Here is a 21,316-nt window from a genome sequence, read left to right on the forward strand (position 1 = left end):
AAATTTTGCAGTACAAAAATGCGAAATATGCAGTACAAAAAGGTTCAAAACAATAGTAAATATACCAAAGTCATAAACATTGGAATAATTATATATACTGAATTACAAATTTTTAACTTTCAAAAAAAAAAAAAAAGAATTACAAATTTTAAAAAACCTCGTGATACACAACATTTACAGTTGAAGAAGAATACTCCCCATTCTCACTTAAAACAACCATTTAAGACCATTTGGATTGTTAACTCTAGACAAAGCCACATACAATTGTCCATGCAAAAAACAGGTTTTTTCAAAAGTAAGCCAACATTTATAAGACTTTGTCTTCGACTCTTATTTATTGTCATTGCTGACAACATTAAAGGGAATTTCCTTCTTTGGAACTTAAATGAAAATCGAGGATCAGACGGTGTCAATGACAATCTTGGAATTCAAACTCGTGTACCCATACAACTTCTTGACATCACTTTCGCTTCAAGAACATGATCTCCCAATTTAGTAATGACTAATCTCATACCATTACACAAGACAAGATTGTAGTCATTGTTTCGCAACAACATAATTGGAGATCCAACTTGCAACATAAGACAATGATTTGGAATACCCGAGCATTTCAACGTGTTAAGAAACACTGTAGTATGTAAACCAGCTAAAGTGTCGACACCAGAATCTGATTGACAAATGGAATCAGAACTGAAATAAGTTCTAATAGTTGTCGGATTCAAGCCACTCATGTAATCATTGATTTCATGCACTACATTCAGAGTTGGAGCCAAAATAGCTCGACCATTAAGAGATTCCATATCAAAATTACCTGTGCAAAATTCCGGGAACGTACTATTTACTATGGCTGCAACTGAATCTCCATGTGGCCGCAATACATTTTGTTCCGAAATATTTATTACTGCACACCCATCATTTGGCCACCAATCAAACCATCACCTATACCAGCTATCCACTTTTCCGAAAATGAATTGATATCTTCAGCACTGTCATAATTTCCCAATCTTTGTAATCTAAAATTCTTAGTCAATCTTAGCACCTTAAAATTTTGCCAGAGATAAGATGAATTGATGCTTGCTCCAACAATATCTTGTCTTGTTCCCTTAGGAATCACAGGCAGTATTTGTCGAAAACCACCACCAAGAACCACTGTTTTTTCTCCAAATGTCATTTCTGTACTCAAAGGATTTAGAAACCGTAATAAATATCTCATGGTTCGGTCTAAAGCCTCAAAGCAATGTTTATGCATCATCGGAGCTTCATCCCAAATAATAAGTTTGGAGTTTATAATTAGATGAGCCAAGTCACCCCCTTGAGAGATGTTACATGTAGAATCTTCAATTATATTAATAGGTATAGCAAATCGGGAATGAGCAGTTCGACCACCTGGCAAAAGTAGAGAAGCCATACCTGTAACAACCCAAAATTTAATTTTATAAATCCAATTTTAATAAATTCCCAAATAGCTATTTTCACTCTATTGAAAATTTTTGCGATAAATTGGTGTTTGAATAAATTATTTTGGGTTACATTTTAAATTAATTCAACACCAAAACTTATTTTTATTCCAAAATCCTAAATTTTCGAGTACTTCGCGTACCAAGTTTTAAATTGAGAAATCAATCTTTCTGAGACCGGGATAAATTTGAAACAAGTGTTGGTTTGGAAATCATTTTTGGAAAAATACATTTTGACCCCAAACTATTTAAAATTCCCCTTTTTAGACCTTGGTCCGTGATGCAAGGTGAACCATAAGCTTTATCAAAACTTTGTCTGATCTTTTGGAAGCCAAGCTAAATTACTCCTTTGCCCTCCACCAATCATTGGTGATTCTCCTAGGGTTTAGAACCCTATAAAATGAGATGTTTTCAGCCATTGCCTCTTGATTCCCTTCCTTGTCTTCCCCAAACAAAAGTTCTACAAGAAAACTCAGTAAGTTTTCCAAGCCTTCCATTTCTCCAGCTTCATGTTTCTATCTTTGAGACTTTAGTTTTATGATTTTTTGTGTGGCTTGTTTGAGGTGTCTAAGAGGTGAAGGAGATGTCTAGCTTGGGAAGAATGAGGAATCCCAACAAGAAGAGGAAACAACAAAGGTATAACCCCATGGGCTCCCTCATTGATTTTTGGCTCTGTGAAGCCTATTATTTTGAGTAAAAATTGTGGATTTTTGTTGTGTTTGAGCTTGGAAGTGATCTAGTATTTGTCTTTGAAGAAATGAATAGAAATGGTGGATTTTTGTTGTGTTTGAGCTTGGAAGTGATCTAGTATTTGTCTTTGAAGTGTTGATAATATTTTGGATGTGTTGGACTTGCTTGAAATGTGTTTTGCAGGTGAAACAACCTATCTGGTGCACACACAGTGTGCACCAGACTAGTGTAACGGCCCTAGCCGCGGCCCATCAAGGGGGCCGCCGGCTAGAGCCGGGGCCAATCGGGCCTAGGGCACGACCCTAAGAGAGGGCCGTTGCCTAGGCCCGGCTATGTTGCGGCCTTAGGGGGGCGGCTCATGAGGAGCCCCGCCCCAGGTCCCTGAGTATGTTCTGAGTGTGTTTTGTGCAGTGGCAGGGCCATTGTGGCTTAGATACGTGTCATTTTGGGATAGGTGTCATGGGCCCTTGTGGTTCAGTACCTCAGGGTCGTCTCGACGCACGTTTTGTCTTTAACTTCGTTGAATTTGGATTAAAAATGAGCATTTTATGTTGGATTTAGTGATGATTTTGCTACACAGTATGTGTTTTGAAGTTCACTGTGAAAGAGAAATGCTTTGCCTTGTTGCCTGATGTTATTTATGTTTTGAGTAGAGAAGCATTATCACTTTGAAAATATGACTTATTAGAAAAGCATGACTAGAATGTGTTGTTTGATCAATGAGATTTGAAGCATATTTTGATGATAGAAATATATAGAATTTGTTATGTTGTAAACCGAGTATGATATTGTATTCTTGAGAATTTTGTGATCTTTATATATGGTTTTAGAGCATGTTTTATAGCATTTGCATTTAAGCATATCATGTTTTAAAAGTGCATAAGTGGCCAATGTGAGCCTAAGTATTATTTTCCAAAATTCATGAGTATGTGGAAAGTCTTTATCTTGTTGAATTGAGAATTTGTTGAGAAGTGACATGCTTAACTTTGGTGCATGAGATATATATATATATATATATATATATATTATCTATCTATATATGTGAGGTTTTGGAGGATCCGTTTGGACTACGTCCTCTCGGGAAGAAAGAAATGGACATTGCGGTCCAAGTTTATGTAACGCGGCGTATTCCTACGTTACGAGGTTGGAGACTGCCCGCCAGGCTTGGAATCCTGGTTAGGGGGTGTGCATACTAAAGGTACGATACCTAATTCCACACAGAAAGAAAGAAAGAAAGATAGAGCCAAGAGAGTGGATCTGTGGGCGAGTTGAGTATGTGGCGGCTAGATTGCCGAGCCGGTTAGGTCCATTCACGATTCGTGAAGACCTACCTCCCCACGAGTTAGAGCTTTCGTAGTTACAGATGTGGCAGATGGACGAGATTACACCGTACGCTAGGGCTTCGCTGTGGTGGAGTACCTGCCTCGCACAAGAAGTGAAATGAGAAGTATGAGAAAGTTTGAGCAAGAAAGAAATCGAGTCAAGAGACTCAAGAGAAAGAAAGCGAGTCATTGCGACTCTAAGAAACCTCCACAGAAATGTATTCTATTTTATAAACGAGTGTATGAGTATATTTATAGTATTGCACGAAATTGCATTTGAGTACATTTATAGTATTGCACGAGATTACTTAATGAGAATGATGAATCAAGTTTGTTTATCGAGCATGATCGCTTTAGTTACATTTTGAAGTCTTGTATATCCAATTTGCATGATGAGAACTTGATAGCATGACGATAGTTGTCGTATTGATTAATAGTATAAAATTGCTTGTAAGCATGTATTCGTTATGAGGAGTTCGTTGTGATATTTATGTGTTGGAATATTTGTGTTGTTAAGTCTTTTATATTTGAAGCATGCCTGTTGATACTATAGGTTGCAAGCATATAGAAAGTCTGTGATTAACTTTAGTTGGCTATGTGATGTTGAGTATGAGTGTGAGCAAATGTTTTTCCAAAGTATATTATATAGTACTTTACAGGGTTGAGTGTGGTTATACTTAGCTTCGTGCTAACAGGTGTTTTCCTATTTGTCTATGTGTTGTTTGTAAAACCCCTTTCAGGTGGGCCAAGCGTTGAGAGGTGATCGAGTTAGACTAGTCTAGTGTGTCTAGTAGTCTGAACTCATAGTCTTTTATCATGATGTTATTTGTCGGATTTATAGACTTATGTTGTTTTGATGATGATTGATGATGTAGACATCGGGGTGTGTTTTTCCCCTTTATGCTTTTTTTTTTTTTTTTTTAAATTAAGTTTTATGGATGTTAGTTATTTGTTTTACTTCTAGTTCCATCCTTAGCCTATGCAATCACCACGGAGTGGTGGTTGTTGCGGTGACATCCCCACTAGTTACTTATTAAGTTGTTTATCCGCTGCTTAGTTTATGTTAATTGTGGTTTAGAATTGTAATTAAGATTTATAAAAAGTGGGGTGTTACGATACCACTCGAGGCGACATTTAAGACGATGTGACCCTCAGAACACAGAGCATCTGATAATGTTTTCCAAACAAAACCAGTTCCTCCGTACCCATAAACAAAAAATAAACCACCCCTAGCATTCGTAACATCACTAAGAACTGTGTCATAGACATGTCGCTGTTCATCTGTCAATTTCTCTACAAAATTATCATGTTCAACTTTAAGAGCATCATAATCGTATGCCAATTCTTCATCTAACAACTGATTTCCATGAGAAGCTGAGAAACTCATATTTGGCACAGGCTGTAACGCCCCACTTTTCTAACTCTTAAATTACGACTCTAAACATTCATTAACATAAACTAAGCAGCGGAAATATTAACCAAAAGATAAATAGTGGGAGTGTCACCGCCATAACCACCACTCTTTGGTGATTGAACAGACGAAAAGGGGTAAAACTAGAAATAAGATTAAGTCTGGGTACTAAAAATAAATACTGAAAATGTAAGGGGGAAAAACGTCACCCCAAAAGTCTACAACATCCTCAAAAGAACATAAAGTTAATAAGTCTAGTCATTAAAACACGATCATCAATCAATCTAGAGTTTAGACATCTCTAACTACGAGACTAATCTAACTCGATCTCTTCTCACTACTGGGCGAACCTGAAAGGGGTTTTGCAAGCAACACATAGACCAATAGGAAAACACCCGTTAGCACAAAGCTAAGTATAACCACACTCAACCCTGTAAAGCATTCTAGCAAATACTTTGAAACAATAGATATCTTTATAGTAATAAACTAATCTCAAATCATCTTAAGATTTATCACATTCTTTCTAGATGCTTGCACCCTATAATATCAGTTGGAATGCTCATATTTGTGTAAGACTGATCACGTAGATACATCAGCATATAGACTTCTCAAATAGCTTATCAAGCAATTCATGCTTACAGATAGGTTCATGCTAAAAGACCATATAATAGGTGTTTACATGCTTTCACATTCTTATCACGTAACTTGATAAGTAGAGCTTCCTCTACTACAACACGACAAACATGCTCAAAAGAATATCTTAAGTCAAACTTCTCGTTATACAATATCTTACGATGCTCTATTCACATACAAACACGTATAACATTAAGATCATACTTCTTATGCAATCTAGTGCAATAATATACTCATACTCATATGCAATCTCATGCAATTATATAATCATACTCTTATGCAATCTAATGCAATTATATAATCATACTCTCGTGCAATCTAGTACAAGAATATACTCATACTCATATGCAATCTCGTGCAACAATAAAACCATACTCTTATGCAATCTAGTGCAAGAATATACTCATACTCATATGTGATCTAGTGCATAATACTCATATGCGATCTAGTGCAATAATATACTTATACTCATATGCGATCTAGTGCAATAACATACTCATACTCATATGTGATCTAGTGCAATAATATACTCATACACTCTTTTATAAATTAGAGTACTTTCTGTGGAGGTCTCTTTGTTACTTTCTCGAGTCTCTCTTGACTCTCTTTCTTTCTCTCGAGTCTTTATTGACTCTCTTTCTTGAGTCTCTCTTGACTCTCTTTCTTTCTCTTATACTCGTAGATGGCTTAGGGTTTCACAAAAGTGTGAATTACCCCATCGGGAACGGCATAATTCTGACCCAATATCTCCTACCGTTTACGGAACCAATCTCGTGGTTCGAACTCTGTGGAATCAGGTATCGAACTATTAGTGTGCACACCCCCTAACCAGGATTCCAAGCCTGGCGGGAAGTATCCAACCTCGTAACGTGGGAATACGTTGTGTTACATAAACTAGGACCGCAATGTCCATAAATATCTCCCGAGAGGAACATAGTCCAAACGGTATCCTCCAAAACCTCACAGATATAGATAATACATAAGTATATCTCTCATGCATGCAACAATTCTACTACTTCTCAATGCATCAAAGAATGATATACCGCATGCTTATGGTTTTTGAAAGTATTCTTGGACTCACGTTGGCACCTTATGCATTTTTGAAATATGACTCATGTGAAATGTAAAAATGCTCTATAACATGCTTCTAAATCATGTATAAACTAACATGAAGTATTCAAGAATATATCATCATGCTCGGTTTGCAACATAGCAATTTCTATACATTTCACTCAACAAATATGCTTCTATTCTCTTTGATCAAATAGTACAATTTAATCATGTTTTCATAATAAATCATATTCTCAAAGGATCATACTTCTTTACTCAATAAAATATCACCAGATCACAATAATCAAATAATTCTTCATACACAGTAAACTAGCAAATTATTCACTGTGTAGCAATTCTTCACAAAATCCTTCATAACATACTTGTTTTTAAACCAAATTCAACGAAATCAAAGCCAAAACGTGCATCGAGACGATCCCGAAGAGCCGAGCCACAATATCCCGTAACACTCGGTCCGAAACGACATGTAGCTGAGCCACAAGGGTCCGACCACTGCACAAAAGTCCTTCATAGACTATACTCAGGGACTTGGGGCGGGACTCTTCATGGTCCGCCCCTGAAGCCCCGTTGATGCGCCGGGACTAGGCAACAGTCCTCCTCTAGGGCCGTGCCCTAGTCCCATGCCACCACAGCTCTAGCCGCGGCCCTTCTGATGGGCCGCGGCTAGGGCCTCCACTCTGATCTGGTGCACACTGTGTTGTGCACCAGATGTTATTTCACCTGCAAAATCTCATCCAAACCAGTCCAAAACAATCTCAACAACTCACAAACATATACTAAAAACCTTCTAAGCATGAACACATCAAAAACTCATAGTTTCTACTGATTTCTATTCAAAACTAAGGCTTCACAGAGCCAAATTTAGAGAAGAATCCATGGGGTTATACCTCTTGTAGTCTAATCTTCTTGCTTGGATCTCTTCTTCCTCTTGACCTAGCTTGAGCCTCCTTCACCACCTACACTTCTCAAACACACCTTCTATCCTTAGCCTAGAACCTCAAAGACTAAAGGAACTAGAAGAGAAAAGAGACTAGAATGAAGGATGAACAAGCTTACTAGGTTGTTGTTTTTCTCCTTGTTCTTGGCAGACAAATGGTGAGGAGGAGGCAAAGAATGAGATCAGGAAAATAAGATGAAATAAGGTGGTTTATATAGGGTTCAAAACCCTAGGATGATTCACAATGATTTTTTAGGACAAAAGGGGTAATTTCCCAAGCTAAAAGATGAATCAATAAGGGATTTTTGGATGTCTTGTGGTCCACCATGTAACATGAACCATAGGCTAGAAATGTTATCTTTTATTACTTTGAGGTTGAAAGTGAATTTTCCCAAAAGCTATTTGGATGAACACTTGTTCAAAAATCCTTTTTGAATTCTCCCGGTCTCACTCAGATAAAATTCTCGATTTAAATCTTGGTACGCGAAGTACCCAAAAACTTAGGGATTTTCGAATGGAATTTATTTCTTCGGTGTCAAATTAATTTTAAAATGCGACCCGAAATTATTTTATTCAAACACCGATTGATCGCAAAATTTTTTAATGGAGTGAAAAAGCTATTTTGGAATTTCTGAATACTGGATTTATAAAATGAAATTTTGAGTTGTTACACAGGCATAGACGGAAAGCAAGACATACTTTTTCCCAATACACGTAAAAGCTTTTCAATTTCCACCAAAGCATAATTAACATTTTCTTCATCTGTTAGGATTAGACCTAAAAAAGAGAATAAAATCAGAATGATACTTACATCTGATGATCCAATATAGCACAATCATGTAAATAAAATGTATATTTAAGCTACAAAAGAATGTAAATAAAAAAAAAACATGGTTCATCTAGTAGCATCCGTTGGTTGAACTCCGCATCTTCGGCTAAGAGTATCCATACTGCCTCCCAAACAACTTCTGGTCGAATAAGAACGTTTGAAGTAAGTATAGTCACAAATAGTTTCCTCATAGAAGTTGCAGATGCCCATTTACTTGCTTCATTAATCGCATCAACATATTCCTTGTCATCTGCTAATAAACCACGAACATAGCATGCAACTCGAAACGAACTATACTGCACTCCGTCAACAATACGAAGATCTTCATAACATGTTGCACCACGCACCAAGTTCAACAAACACCTTAGATAATAAATTTCACCCGAACCTGGCGAAACAAAGAACATACGTCCAATAGCAAACCCCTTACGTCTAAGATACCACTCTCTAACATCATTTTTCTAAACAAATTTGTTGGGCATCTGACCATAAGTTAACTCTTTAACTTCTGCAAACTTTTTATTAGCTTCAAACTAAGCTAAAAACATACTTTCTCCAACACTCGGGCGACTCAAAATATTGTCAACACAATCATCATCGCCATAAACAACTAATTGTTGATTAGGCAAATGGAAACTCAACATCTCAACTGCAGGAACTCTAAATTGAATGTCAAATCCGAATAAACGCCATGTTCCTTCGCAAGCAGATATTAACGACAATCATAGAACATAGATATCTCATCTACAACTTGACCTTTCTCTAAATCATCGGAACTTTTGTAGAAATGAGCTGTAACTCGATCATGCCCCTTGTTGACATACTTAAATAAGTACTTGATAGAACGGGACTGGTTACACCACTCAATATTAATATTTGCTCTATATTTAAGCAACAAATATTTGTTATGTGGTATAACAAATCTGTTATCCAGCTCAATTCCATTTTTCTAAACAAACATTCCATCATCTCTTCGTCTGTAAATGAGATAACCATCTTGATCAAAATTTAAAGAGTATACAAACTTATTTGAAAAATGTTTAGAACAACGACCATTGACCATACACAGAGAATTCTTCCTAAGATGACCACAAGGACCGTGAATCATAAACTCTTCAACAACCTTATAATACTCACTATCTACTTCCTTATTTGGAATTTCAGCTGAAATGATAGTATCAATATTTTGACATAAAGCTTGACCATCTTCTCGGCCCAGAAATATCAATATATGGGCATGCGGAAGTCCTCTTTTTTGGAACTCAACAGTATAAATAACTACATAAAGAAGTATTAAAATACAAATTAAAAATAAGATAGGAATGATTCTCGTGTATATGTAGAAAAATTAAAATACGTACCTGCAGTTACATTACCAAAAACTAATCCAGAACGGATCTCCCTAATCAACGCATCCAATTTCATTTTAAATAAGCGACATATGATATCAGGTCGATCAACAGCACTCAAATGTCGCTCTCCCGAATGCCTCTCTATTTCAGGCCACTTTGGATTACATGTAAATGTAATAAATAAATTAGGATAATCAATCCATCCACAAATCGACATCGCATCTTGATAGTTTAGAATCATATACCTTGCCCCACCAGTAAAGCTATAAGGAAGAATAACTCGTTTACCATGACGACCGGGCTCAACATCACCTCGTGTTAATGCATCAGACAATCCCTGATAAGCTCCACACCTTAAAGATTTTTTATTGGTGCGAATATACAATAATCGACTAGCTTCAACCATGGTGTAACCATCGACCAGAAATTGTTGAAATAATCTCAGAGCATATAAAATTGTTGAAACTTTTGATGAACGCTCATGAATAGGAAAAATAAGATACTAGCGAGGTGAAATACGGTGTCTAGATCCATTTTCAACTACTCGAATAATGTTGAAGCCAATATCCTCCGTATAACCATCTTCACCATACGAAAACAACACTGGATACTGTAGTGGAAGATAAGCTGGATTGAGTTCACTAATCCTCTTCAACAATCCAGATTTTGTTTCCACTAATATATCTCGCTCACCGAGATGCGCATCCAAGTCCCCAACAATAAGTGCAGCAACTTCAGAAACTGTGGGCAAATTATATGTACGGGCATCTGTGCTACGCTTCCCAATCAACTTCATTTTAACTTCTACTCTTGGATTTGACTGGATTGCTTCTTTCGCCATGCGAAATGACTTAACCAAAATATTGCAATAATCTAAAACAGCTTGGATATCAGCAACATTTTGAGGGTGTAAATCTTGTACATCACTTTCATTCCTTCAAAATTATAAAATTTGCAAAGTAAAATGAATTTTAAAAATTGATTAAACAAATATATTATAAAAATATGAGAAACAATTAGTATACATACCTGACAGCGCTAATTCTATTCATAACTTCATTTTCAGAGTCATGAATGTATAGCTGTCCGAATTTGGCCGAATTACCTTCAATGGGTAATAAACTCCCCATCAAATGAAAATTCTGACCATTCAAGCGAAAGATTGGCGGAGATGATCCAGAATTTATTTGTTTATCAATTCGACCATCCATTGATGTAAAACTGAACATGTTATTGTAAGATCGTTTATTCTGCAAGAAATTTTTACTTTTACGATCGCCACTAAAAAACAAATTAGATATCATCTTGGGCGGAGGAATGATAGGTGCCAACTTAATTTTTCCGTTACCACAACATATGAAATATTTAGGCAAACTATTCACCTTTACACTCTTTAATCTCTCATCATACCAAAACAATGCATCACAATGTTGACGCTTAAAAGTTGGATCGCCATTGTCTAAATACATGCCTACTAAAAAAAATGTCACCAAAAATGTAATTATATAAATAAATGAACTTAATTTAAGCTACCAAAGGTATATAATAGCTTTAACAATTTGTTACCTGTACGTATAATTTGAGGATCATGTTGCACTTTTCGCTTATTTTGGACAGGTTATCTACATACAATTGATGGTCCTATTGATAGTTTAATCTATTACTATAAGAATAAAATAAATCAATATATTATAATGTAGGATTAGAAAAAAAATGCACAAAATACCTTCATTAGTTAAATTTGTTTTCCTTCTGTTTGAACCACAAACAATATTCAATACGATTTTAGAATTATCAGCAATGTCGACTGTATGATTACACACCAAATAAATCAAGTCACAATATAAATTCACCTAACATTTAATATAACATTTTAAAAGAAAAAAAATAAATTACCCGCTTCGGTGCTAGTACTCCCAATATGCCTATTCAAACATTCAACATTAGAAGATATTGTAGTATTGATTTGATGGCTTACATTAAAGAAAATACATTTTAAAAAAAATAAAAAAGACAAAATTTAATTTGAAATGTGATAAAATTAGTGTAGCACTTACAATTTGTTAATACACTCAAACTTGTATAAAGAGAATTTTCAAACACACCCAAAAGGCATGATTTTTATGCCTGAATCCCAATCCGATCGATCCTTCGCGTTGTTAGTTGCTCAGGAGTTAAACTATCCACATTCTCTAACAAAAATTCAAGATGAAATTGTTAACAATTTATTGATTCCCAGAATGAAAATTTTAAAAATATTTGCAAATTCATTATATCAAATAGACAAAATCCTTACTTGTAACATTATTTAACGTAATATTTAATTGGACAAAAGAGGAAAAAGTGTCAAAATGCTTTAAAATATATTATTAGGATAAAGTCATTGCAAATTTTGAGATGCACAATTTATAAATACAAATATATTGAAGAAAACTCAATAAAAAAATCACCTATTTAATAAATATATTAACAAAACAATAAAAAGAATTCACACATTAGAATATAGGAATAACAAAAAAAAAAAGTAATATTAATATCAATAATGATAAAAATAATTAGAATATTTCCATTGACAATAACAATATTATGAATAATAATATTAATAATTAATAATTAATAATTAATAATGAATAATAATAATGCAATACTATTAATCATAACAACAAATTCAGGAATAATAATAATAATAATAATAACAACAACAACAACAACAACAACAACAACAATAACAATAACAACAACAATAACAATGATAAGAACAACAACAACAATAACAACAACAATAATGGGCCGAAACCCATCTAACCTGCCCAACCCAAAACCTACCAACCCTTCTTACCTAACCCAAAACATAATTCTAGAAGTCCCTCTCGCTCTACCTCCCTCTGCCTCGCTCTGTCCTCTCATTTGCGATTCACCGTCTCCTTCGCAACACCAGTACCATTCGCTATTCACGAACCCTAAATCATTCACGAAATAGAAGCCAATTACCTCTATTCTCTTCAATCCTTCAAGCTTCATCCTGTAAACCATGAAAATCTCTCGTCCTAGATGAATTAATCCAAAAATCAAAACCATAAATCGGAAGAAGTTCCAGCAAATCGTCTACTTTTCAAGCTTAAACTGGATCGGATCTTTCAGGAAACAATTTTCCCACATGCAGTAAGTTTTAATTGGTATTTGCTCTAAAATCTATTAATTTATTTATATACTTCTGAAACCCTAATTTCTATGTATGCATATGTACGTAGCTAAGCCCAGAAAGGAACAAATACACATTAATTGTTTTACTTGTTTAGGCATTAATTGATGTGATTTTGAGTATTTATATGAAACTTGTATTTATAAAGTATAGTGTAATATAAAATGCTTTCATACCTTTGTTTGAAATCCCATACTTTCTCTTGCAACCAATAGTAGTAGATTTTTCTAACTTTCTCATGTTTGTTTAAGCTGATGCTTTGCATGAACAGTTACAGAGAACCTGCAGTTTGAAAGTATCTTCCAAGTGTTGGATCTTTATTTATAGTGGCAATAGCATTTGATTACCCTAGTATAACACTGATGAATACTTGTAAATGATTACTATTTTATAGCCTTTGGTTAGGTTTGAATTTCATTTTTATTGGGAATGTAACAGTGTATTGATATATACTTGATTTTATTTTCCCCATATTGTTTAATTGGCTATTAGTTTATAAGATCAAATTTTGGCTTGATCTTCATCCATGGTTTTCTACATTTATCATTTTTTAAATGAGTTTACAGATTAATAATATCACATGTCAAACTCATGACATAAATTGAGTATAGTATTTCATCTGCCATACATTATACCTCTGTTCATCTATAAACTCATTGATTTTTATTACGAATCCAAAGTGCAGTCGTATCTAATTTGGATTTCTCCGTAATGGTTAATTAGTTGTTAGTTTTTAATTTCAAAATTTTACTTCATTGATAAAATTGATCAATGCATTTTTTTTTTTTTTGTGCAAATGAGCCTAAAAATTATATAATCCCTGTTGTCAAACTATTTGGTTTCAACTGTAAATCCCTACCTAAACCCTTTCATACTCACATTCTAACCTAGTCCTATTCTTTCACCATAAAAAAAGTTTTTTTTTTCTTTTTTACTTATAGCTTAAAACTTTTTTTTTTTTTACATAAATTATTGAATTTGAATGTATAACATATATACTAAGTTTGGTTAAATAAATAGTATTAAAGGTTCCATAGATACATTTAATACAACACTAAGTTAGAATTTCATCAGTCCAGCTTAGATCTGTAACTCATGGTTATTAGTGTACTCAAAAACTAAGTTAGAACCTTTTGTCAAATCTGCAATACTCCATTTCATCACTCCAGCTTAGATCTGTAACATTTTGTCATATTCTTACTGAAATCTATTTACTAATTGAGTAAATTTAACTTGTATTCTTATTTGATAAGTTCATGCAAACTTAACTTATTAAGTACTTATATTTTTACTTGATAAGTTGTAATTTAGTACACAGATAGACAACCTTTTTTTTAAAAAAAAGAAAAAAAAAAGAAAAAGTAGTCAGACATTGATAGTTCATCATTGCAGTTGTTTTCAGATACAAAGAGACCTGGATCTGGATTTAAATATAACAGAACAGTTGGCATCAAATAGTAGTCAAGATTCAATAGGTAAGTTTATTTTCAAATAATCCAAAAGATTTTACATTTACTTATATAGATGTTATAACTTGATTAATCTGTATTTAATTATCTCATTCCAGATACGGTTAACAAATGAAGATAGAAATCCCAAAGTATCATAACATGAAAAGGTATGTATCCCTAAAACCACTTCATTAGTTAGTACTATTTAAACTGGAAACATAAATAAAATAAACTTGAGCATAGAAGTACCAAACAAAAATAGGTACACATAATATTCATATTGTCCATAGAGTCCCAAAACATAAGACAGAATTTAAAAGTGGTACATAGACTGGACCTATTAGGGAAACATTACAAAATATAGCATAGAAACCGTAAAAACATTACATTTTTTCCAACTTAATCACTTAAGTATTAAGTCTCTTAGAGTAGTCAGACTAATTGAATTCATTCATTAGAGAACTCTTTAGTGTGCTGCACAGAAACCGCAATCACATTACATTTTTTCCAACTTCAAGTCGTTTAGAGTCATTAGAATGATTGAATTCATCCATTAGAGACCTCTTCAGCGTGCTTGCAACATTTCCAGATGAACCCCCCTCGTCAAACCCAACCATTTCAAAATCACCAAATTCATCAAGGCCAAATGAATCCTGAAAAAAAAAAATTAAATAATACACAGTGTTATTCAAATTTATAAAGAAGAAAACAATGTAAATAGGAAAATAGTTAAACCTCATGAGTTTGTTCTGTTGCATCTACATCACAGTCTATATTACACAGTGTTTTGAAAAAATGTTAGCTTGTCTATGTTGGGTAATTACGGAAAGATTATTATTATATGGAAAAAAAAACAGAAAAAAACTGGGAAGGAAAAGATGTATGATTCGGGTAGAGGTTGGCACAAGTTTGAACAAATCGTTCTTTTCCTTAAAACCTTATTTGCTACCTCCCACAAGTGCTAGGAGCGTTGTAACCTAGGTTTCTCATGATAAAACATGCTATGATTCCTTGATTGAGCACCCAAACAAAGAATCCGGCGAACGAAGTAAAGAAAGAACACACTTGGCTAAAAAGAAAGAGAGTAGAAGCAGAGTTTTGGAAGCCGAAAAACATAGTGGAATTCCTTTGATTTCTTGTGTATAAAAAGCTTATGCCCTACCTCTCTTTATATAGGGTTGTTGGAGTGATAGCATTCAACATGGCAATTAAATTGGTGTTAAAACCAATTGTGTAACACCTGTAACATCCACCCACTAACAGAAAAATTAAATTCAGAATTCAAAAATTTGAATTAAAACAATATTAATTCTGTAACAGATGAATTTAATCTACACAACAGTCCGAACTTTCGGGTTTCAGACCGTTGGTGTACAGGTTCGCTGTTCAGGACACGAGAGTTCGAAGTTCGGCCTTAAAAGGCCGAACCAGCAGCACGATAGTACAACTCTTGTGCTCTGTGGTGCAGCCCGAGAGTGCAACTCTCGTGTTGTGCAACCCGAGATGCACCTCTCGTGTTCTCTGTTGCACGAGAATTGTGCTCTCGGTGCACCTCCAACTCTCGTGCTCTTTGTAGCACGAGAATTGTGTTCTCGGTTTCGGCCTCCCAAGTGGATATATTGGTTGAAAAATGATACCGAAGTTTGACATAACTTAGCCCTCAAGGCCTGCCAATTTCCGGACGACATTCGTGCCTGCAAGTGCCGGCGCACACGAGATTAGGCTTGAGCCAAGCCTTTTCGATCCCAATGGGTCTACTTTGAGAATCAATATCTCATTCACCCATTATCCGTTTTGAACGTATAATATATCAATCTCTTCGTCTTACTACGAAGAATCTGAATCCACTTTGACCCGACCCAAATCAGAAGTGGACCCCACTGATAATTGTACCACAAAATAGCCACTTAACATGCTATTTTAAGCTATTTTTTCCAACAGTTTACAGAACCCTAACACCCCAAATGCAGAGATCAGACTGTCCACTTGATCTTTCTTCATAGAAATCCTAAATAGTATAGGCATCTCACAAATAGACTGCAACTCAGGTGAGATCCAACCTTTTGCATTCTGAAAAAAAAAACATAAATTTTATTAGGAAATAAACATAAGAACATATATAGCATTCCCAATCCCAAATTAGATTAGAAAAACCATTCTTACCTCAACATACTTCTCTCTTAGAGTTGAAGCTGAAACACCAACCAAGTCATAGCATTCCTTATTCCAAATGAGCATAGTTGTTTCACATGTACTGTCCGTTACACGAACAACCACCTTATACTTGACAGCTCCCTCATGCCAGCTACGGTCACACTTAGAACAGTACATCATACCTTCTCTTGGAGTTAGCTTTTTTCCCACAGTTAGTTCGCTTACAGAACTTGTAATACCAACCATCTGAACTGTCAACATCCATAATCTTAACAGCCACCCAATACTCATAGAGCTGTTTAATGGCAAAAAAGAAGTTAGTAAGTCAATCTGGAAAAAAAAAAAGAAAATAATTTATTACCTCCTTCCTCTTATAAATCTCACTTAGAGAAGTTACCACAATATCATCACTTAGAATGTTACAATTTGGCCTAAATCCAGTCAATCTAGAGCTTGAGTCCAACTTTCTTAAAGGAGTTATGTTAGATGACAGACTAGAATAGAAGAAATAAAAGTAAACAGATGCAATTAAGAACTGTGGAATTTAAAAATAGAAACAGTAGGATTTATACCTTAACCTTTTCTTGAACTCCTCAAAATCTGGCATTCTCTGATTTATCCAAATTTTTGTGGCATTAAATGAAGTTGATATGTGCACATCTCCATATGGGAATAAAGAATATAGAATTTCAGGATAATGCCACTAAAAGATAAAAGAATAAATTAATAAAACTTGAAGCAATGGAGTAGAAGAATAAGAGAACACATACTATCAAAGATCTTTGCCCTACAGAACTGCAGCAAAACAATCACTGGTTCTTCAGTGACTGTTGAGCTATAAATAGGCAGCAAACTGTCCACTTGATCCCCCCAAAGAGTACATTGAATCTGATCTTCACTAAAAGAAATAAAAGAAAAGTTTATTTTAAAAAGAATAGTTTATTGAAGTCATTCCATTAAAACTTTAAAAAAAAAAAAACAGAAATCTAATATAGACATGTACACTCACTTGATATCTTCCAGAACAAAATCAATAAGCCTAGCTCTTTGTCCTGCTACAACCCTCCCCACAGGAAAATAGATTTTAGTGACCCTTCCAATCACATCTAGAAAAAACAAATAGAAACAGTTAGGTATTAAATAAGGATAGATTTATAAGTAAAAGAGGTTGTATTTAAAAATAAGAAATTAAGAATATACCTATGAGCATCTTCTCATCGATATTTTTCTTCCTAACCAAGGAAGATATCGATTTTAAACGAAAAATCATGTTAGGAAAACTGACTTTCTTGTACTCCTTAACCATCGTATCATGCTTAAATTTAAGCATGTAACGATGATAACTTGTCTTGAACTTCAAGTAGTTAGTAATGCAAATGAAGTTCTTTAACCCATAAACACAACCTTCCTTGAATTTGGTCCATTTTTGCACTTGATTTTTAGGTATAGTACAATGAACAAACACACTCTAGATGAACACATTCAAAGGTATTAAACTGGAAATTAGCGAACATAAGTAAATATAAAGAAATTTTATGTTAATAAAATCAAATATACTACACCTCAACATCATGGAAAACGCATTCCAGACTGCTAATCCCATTGTTTTCTCTGTTTTCATAAATAACATATGTTCGCACAAGCCTAACTCGAATGACCTTCCTATTGCATAGTGGAGTGAGCTAGGAAGCAAGAACAAACTGACCAGCCATCAAAGAAGAAGAGCTTGTGATTGGAATTGACTAATATTAAGAGGTTATAATGTGAAATTGATTGTATAAACATGTGTATTTATACTGAAAGCCATCACTTATGCTATGTAAGTAATCATCACAGCTGAGTGAAAAAAGAAGAAGAGCTGATATTTCCAAGACATGGTAGCCGGCTGAGGGAGATAACGCAAAGTCGCAGCAATAGTATACTTATAGAAAGAGAAAAATTAGAAGATTAGAGGATTAGCTTAGTAGATAAAACTCATGTTTGTAATTCATATATCACACGTTTCCTCTACCACATGAATCGGGAAATGAAACTCATCCCCAAAACCAATCAATTGAATTAGTATCCTATAAAGTAGGACTCCAAAACACTCATGCGCATTAGAATAGCTATCGAAAACCAACAAAAACACTCATACGACTACATGCAAGGATATAAAGTAAAAAAAAAAAAAAAAAAAAAAAAAAAAAAAAAAAAAAGGTAAAATTATAAGCAAATTATTTAGTGGTTGGGCGGGAGAATAGTTGAGGCAAAATCTCCTGGCTATATTGGTATAAGGATTGAGGGGCTAATGTGCTTACATGAATAATTGAGGAGGAAAATGTGCTCTTAACATATAATTCAGAGGGAAAAAGTGTCATTTTCCTTAAAATTAATTAGTAAAAATCAGGTTGTCAATCAATTATTTTGGGGTCTGAACAAAATATTTGTCAATATTACCAACCACCAATCGAAGTGGTCAAGGACCACCAATGCAGACAGTCAAAAAATCAAACAATCCCTTAAAAGTGAGTGGTTAAGGGGGTAAAATATTATTCTCGTACTAGAAGGTCATGAGTTCAATTCATGCTAATACTCTTTTGTACATGGTTTACCTGATTTACAAGTTATTATACATGAACGAGGTTTTGGCAAATGTTTTGTTGGAAGGTATACACCTTTCAAAACTTGGTGGTTTTTGCTTATAGAACCACTTTTTTTTTTTTTTTTTAAGAAGTTGAAATTTCTAATCACCTAACGAGGTGTAGTTAAGAAAATTAAAATTTTCGTAAATTGTTCTTACTTTTTGGAGTTAAAAATACCCGATTTTATTAGAAGTGGTATGTCTATATGCAATCGTTATACCCAGCACCACGGCGCATAGTGCACTGTGCGCCCCGCGCCTCCCAAAACGACGTCGTTTTGAGAGGCACGGTAGGAAGTTGACATGATTATGTATATTTGTTTATACAATTATGTATATTTTTTATTATGTACATTTTTTATACAATTATGTACAATTTTTTTATACAATTATGTACGTTCGAATTAGAAAATTTGTGTATTATGTTAAGAGTTGATGTGTATTATGTTAAAAGTTTATGTTTATTATGTATTATGTTAGATTATGTGTATTATCTTTTAAAAAAGAGTATGTGTATTTTGTTATATAATTATGTACATTCATGTATACAATTATGTGTATTCTAGTATAACATTATGTACATTTTTGAACATGAAATTTTTTTTTAAAGGAAAATTAACTGTCAAACACTGGGTAGCGAAATTTCAAAAAAAAAAAAAAAAAATTGAAATGACGTCGTTTTGCATCTGGGCGCACAATGCAACGCACGCCGTGGCGCAGCATATAAATTGCCGTCTATATGTATGTTAGTATAATAGTATATAGCATTGTTTAATGTTAATTGTTTGTCGTATAATATACACTTAGGTTATTATTATTATTATTATTATTATTATTATTATTATTATTATTATTATTATTATTTTTTGGAATTATTACAGTTGAATCTAATTAAAGCAATGATGGGCATGCATGTTAGGTCATATGACTCATGTGGTCAACCGGTGATATTTAATTAATTATCCCCCTTCTTGTTACGTTTAACCCATTTCATCTCTATTAACATATGATAGTTAATATGTAAACTGCTAACTTTTAATACTCATATTAATAATATTTTAAGTTAATTCTTTTTTCTCGAATAAGAATAAAACTTTGTAAATGTAAGTGCAATTGAAACCAAATTCGAATTTCCCAGTGGCAGTGTTTCACCACAAGACATCACCTAAATCTCATCGATCGATTAAAAGCAGTGTTGTTTGACCTAGTCTATAATTATGCGTGGAAACACAATGATGAACGTAACACTGACGGTGTGTATCATGCGACGGACTGTGGATAATGCATGAATCACCGCACGTTGCAAAAACCACAACTTGATAATCTAAATCATCCTTAATTGGCCCAAACTGCGGAGTCATTAGTTTTTTTTTTTTTTTTTTTTTTTTTTTTTTTTTTTTTTATAACTCGCAATCACTATCTCAAAATATATACTGCATAAATTATGATTCGGTGTAATAACTCACAAATCATGAAGTAAATTGTACTAAGAAGACCACGTAGATCGGACGGGATTGATCGAAAAAATATTTGACAAGAATTAAACTGATGATTTTTAGATAAGAGAAATATACTCCATTCGATCATCTTTTCAGATAGGAATAAGCTTTTTGTCTTTGGTGTGACCGTGTGAGTGGACAAGTGCCAAAAAGCAACGTGGTGGTGGACGTTGACTTTAACATGCAATGGTGTTTTAATTACATATATATGTATATTGGGTGCAATTCTATTGTATGTATCCGCCCTACGTGCCATCCCTCCTAACTTGTATTACTTTATTTGTGTTGATGATTAGGAAAAATAACAAATCCATTATTCCACCAACTTGAACCAACTGCACTCTCCCCACTAATCCAATCAACAAAAGCAGTAAAGCACACAACATTCTTGTAATCAAAAGGCTAAAAAGTAAACCCATTGGATTTAGAGGCTAATATAATTATAAATTTAAAATTTTAACTATGTGTCATGTTAATAAAGAATATTAGGTCTGATTTTTTTAGTATGAGCTAAAAGCATGACTTGTGTTGAATCTAGAGTTGTTAATTTATTAGACAAAAACATATATATATATATATATATATATATATATATATAATAGAACTTGGTATTAAATAACTACGCTAAGTTGAAATTTACCTATAATAAAAATTGTATATTCTAATTTCTTTTAACAAGAAAAGT

General features: G+C 33.9%; 2 protein-coding genes across 2 annotated transcripts; both read right to left on the minus strand.

Annotated features, from left to right (window-relative positions):
* Positions 1–898: 898 nt before the first annotated feature.
* Positions 899–4,856, minus strand: LOC109168458. Its single transcript, XM_019317482.1, has 2 exons — positions 4,589–4,856; positions 899–1,410 (listed from the first exon to the last, which is right to left on the minus strand). The coding sequence occupies exons 1-2, from the start codon at positions 4,854–4,856 to the stop codon at positions 899–901; spliced, it is 780 nt and encodes a 259-aa protein (XP_019173027.1).
* A 9,990-nt stretch (positions 4,857–14,846) lies between these two features.
* Positions 14,847–17,815, minus strand: LOC109168459. Its single transcript, XM_019317483.1, has 10 exons — positions 17,710–17,815; positions 17,519–17,615; positions 17,323–17,407; positions 17,082–17,212; positions 16,871–17,003; positions 16,692–16,804; positions 16,519–16,609; positions 16,302–16,425; positions 15,091–15,125; positions 14,847–15,008 (listed from the first exon to the last, which is right to left on the minus strand). The coding sequence occupies exons 1-10, from the start codon at positions 17,813–17,815 to the stop codon at positions 14,847–14,849; spliced, it is 1,077 nt and encodes a 358-aa protein (XP_019173028.1).
* Positions 17,816–21,316: the final 3,501 nt, after the last annotated feature.

The sequence above is a fragment of the Ipomoea nil genome, unplaced genomic scaffold (assembly GCF_001879475.1).
Source record: "Ipomoea nil cultivar Tokyo-kokei standard unplaced genomic scaffold, Asagao_1.1 scaffold3199, whole genome shotgun sequence".
Lineage (NCBI taxonomy): Eukaryota > Viridiplantae > Streptophyta > Magnoliopsida > Solanales > Convolvulaceae > Ipomoea > Ipomoea nil.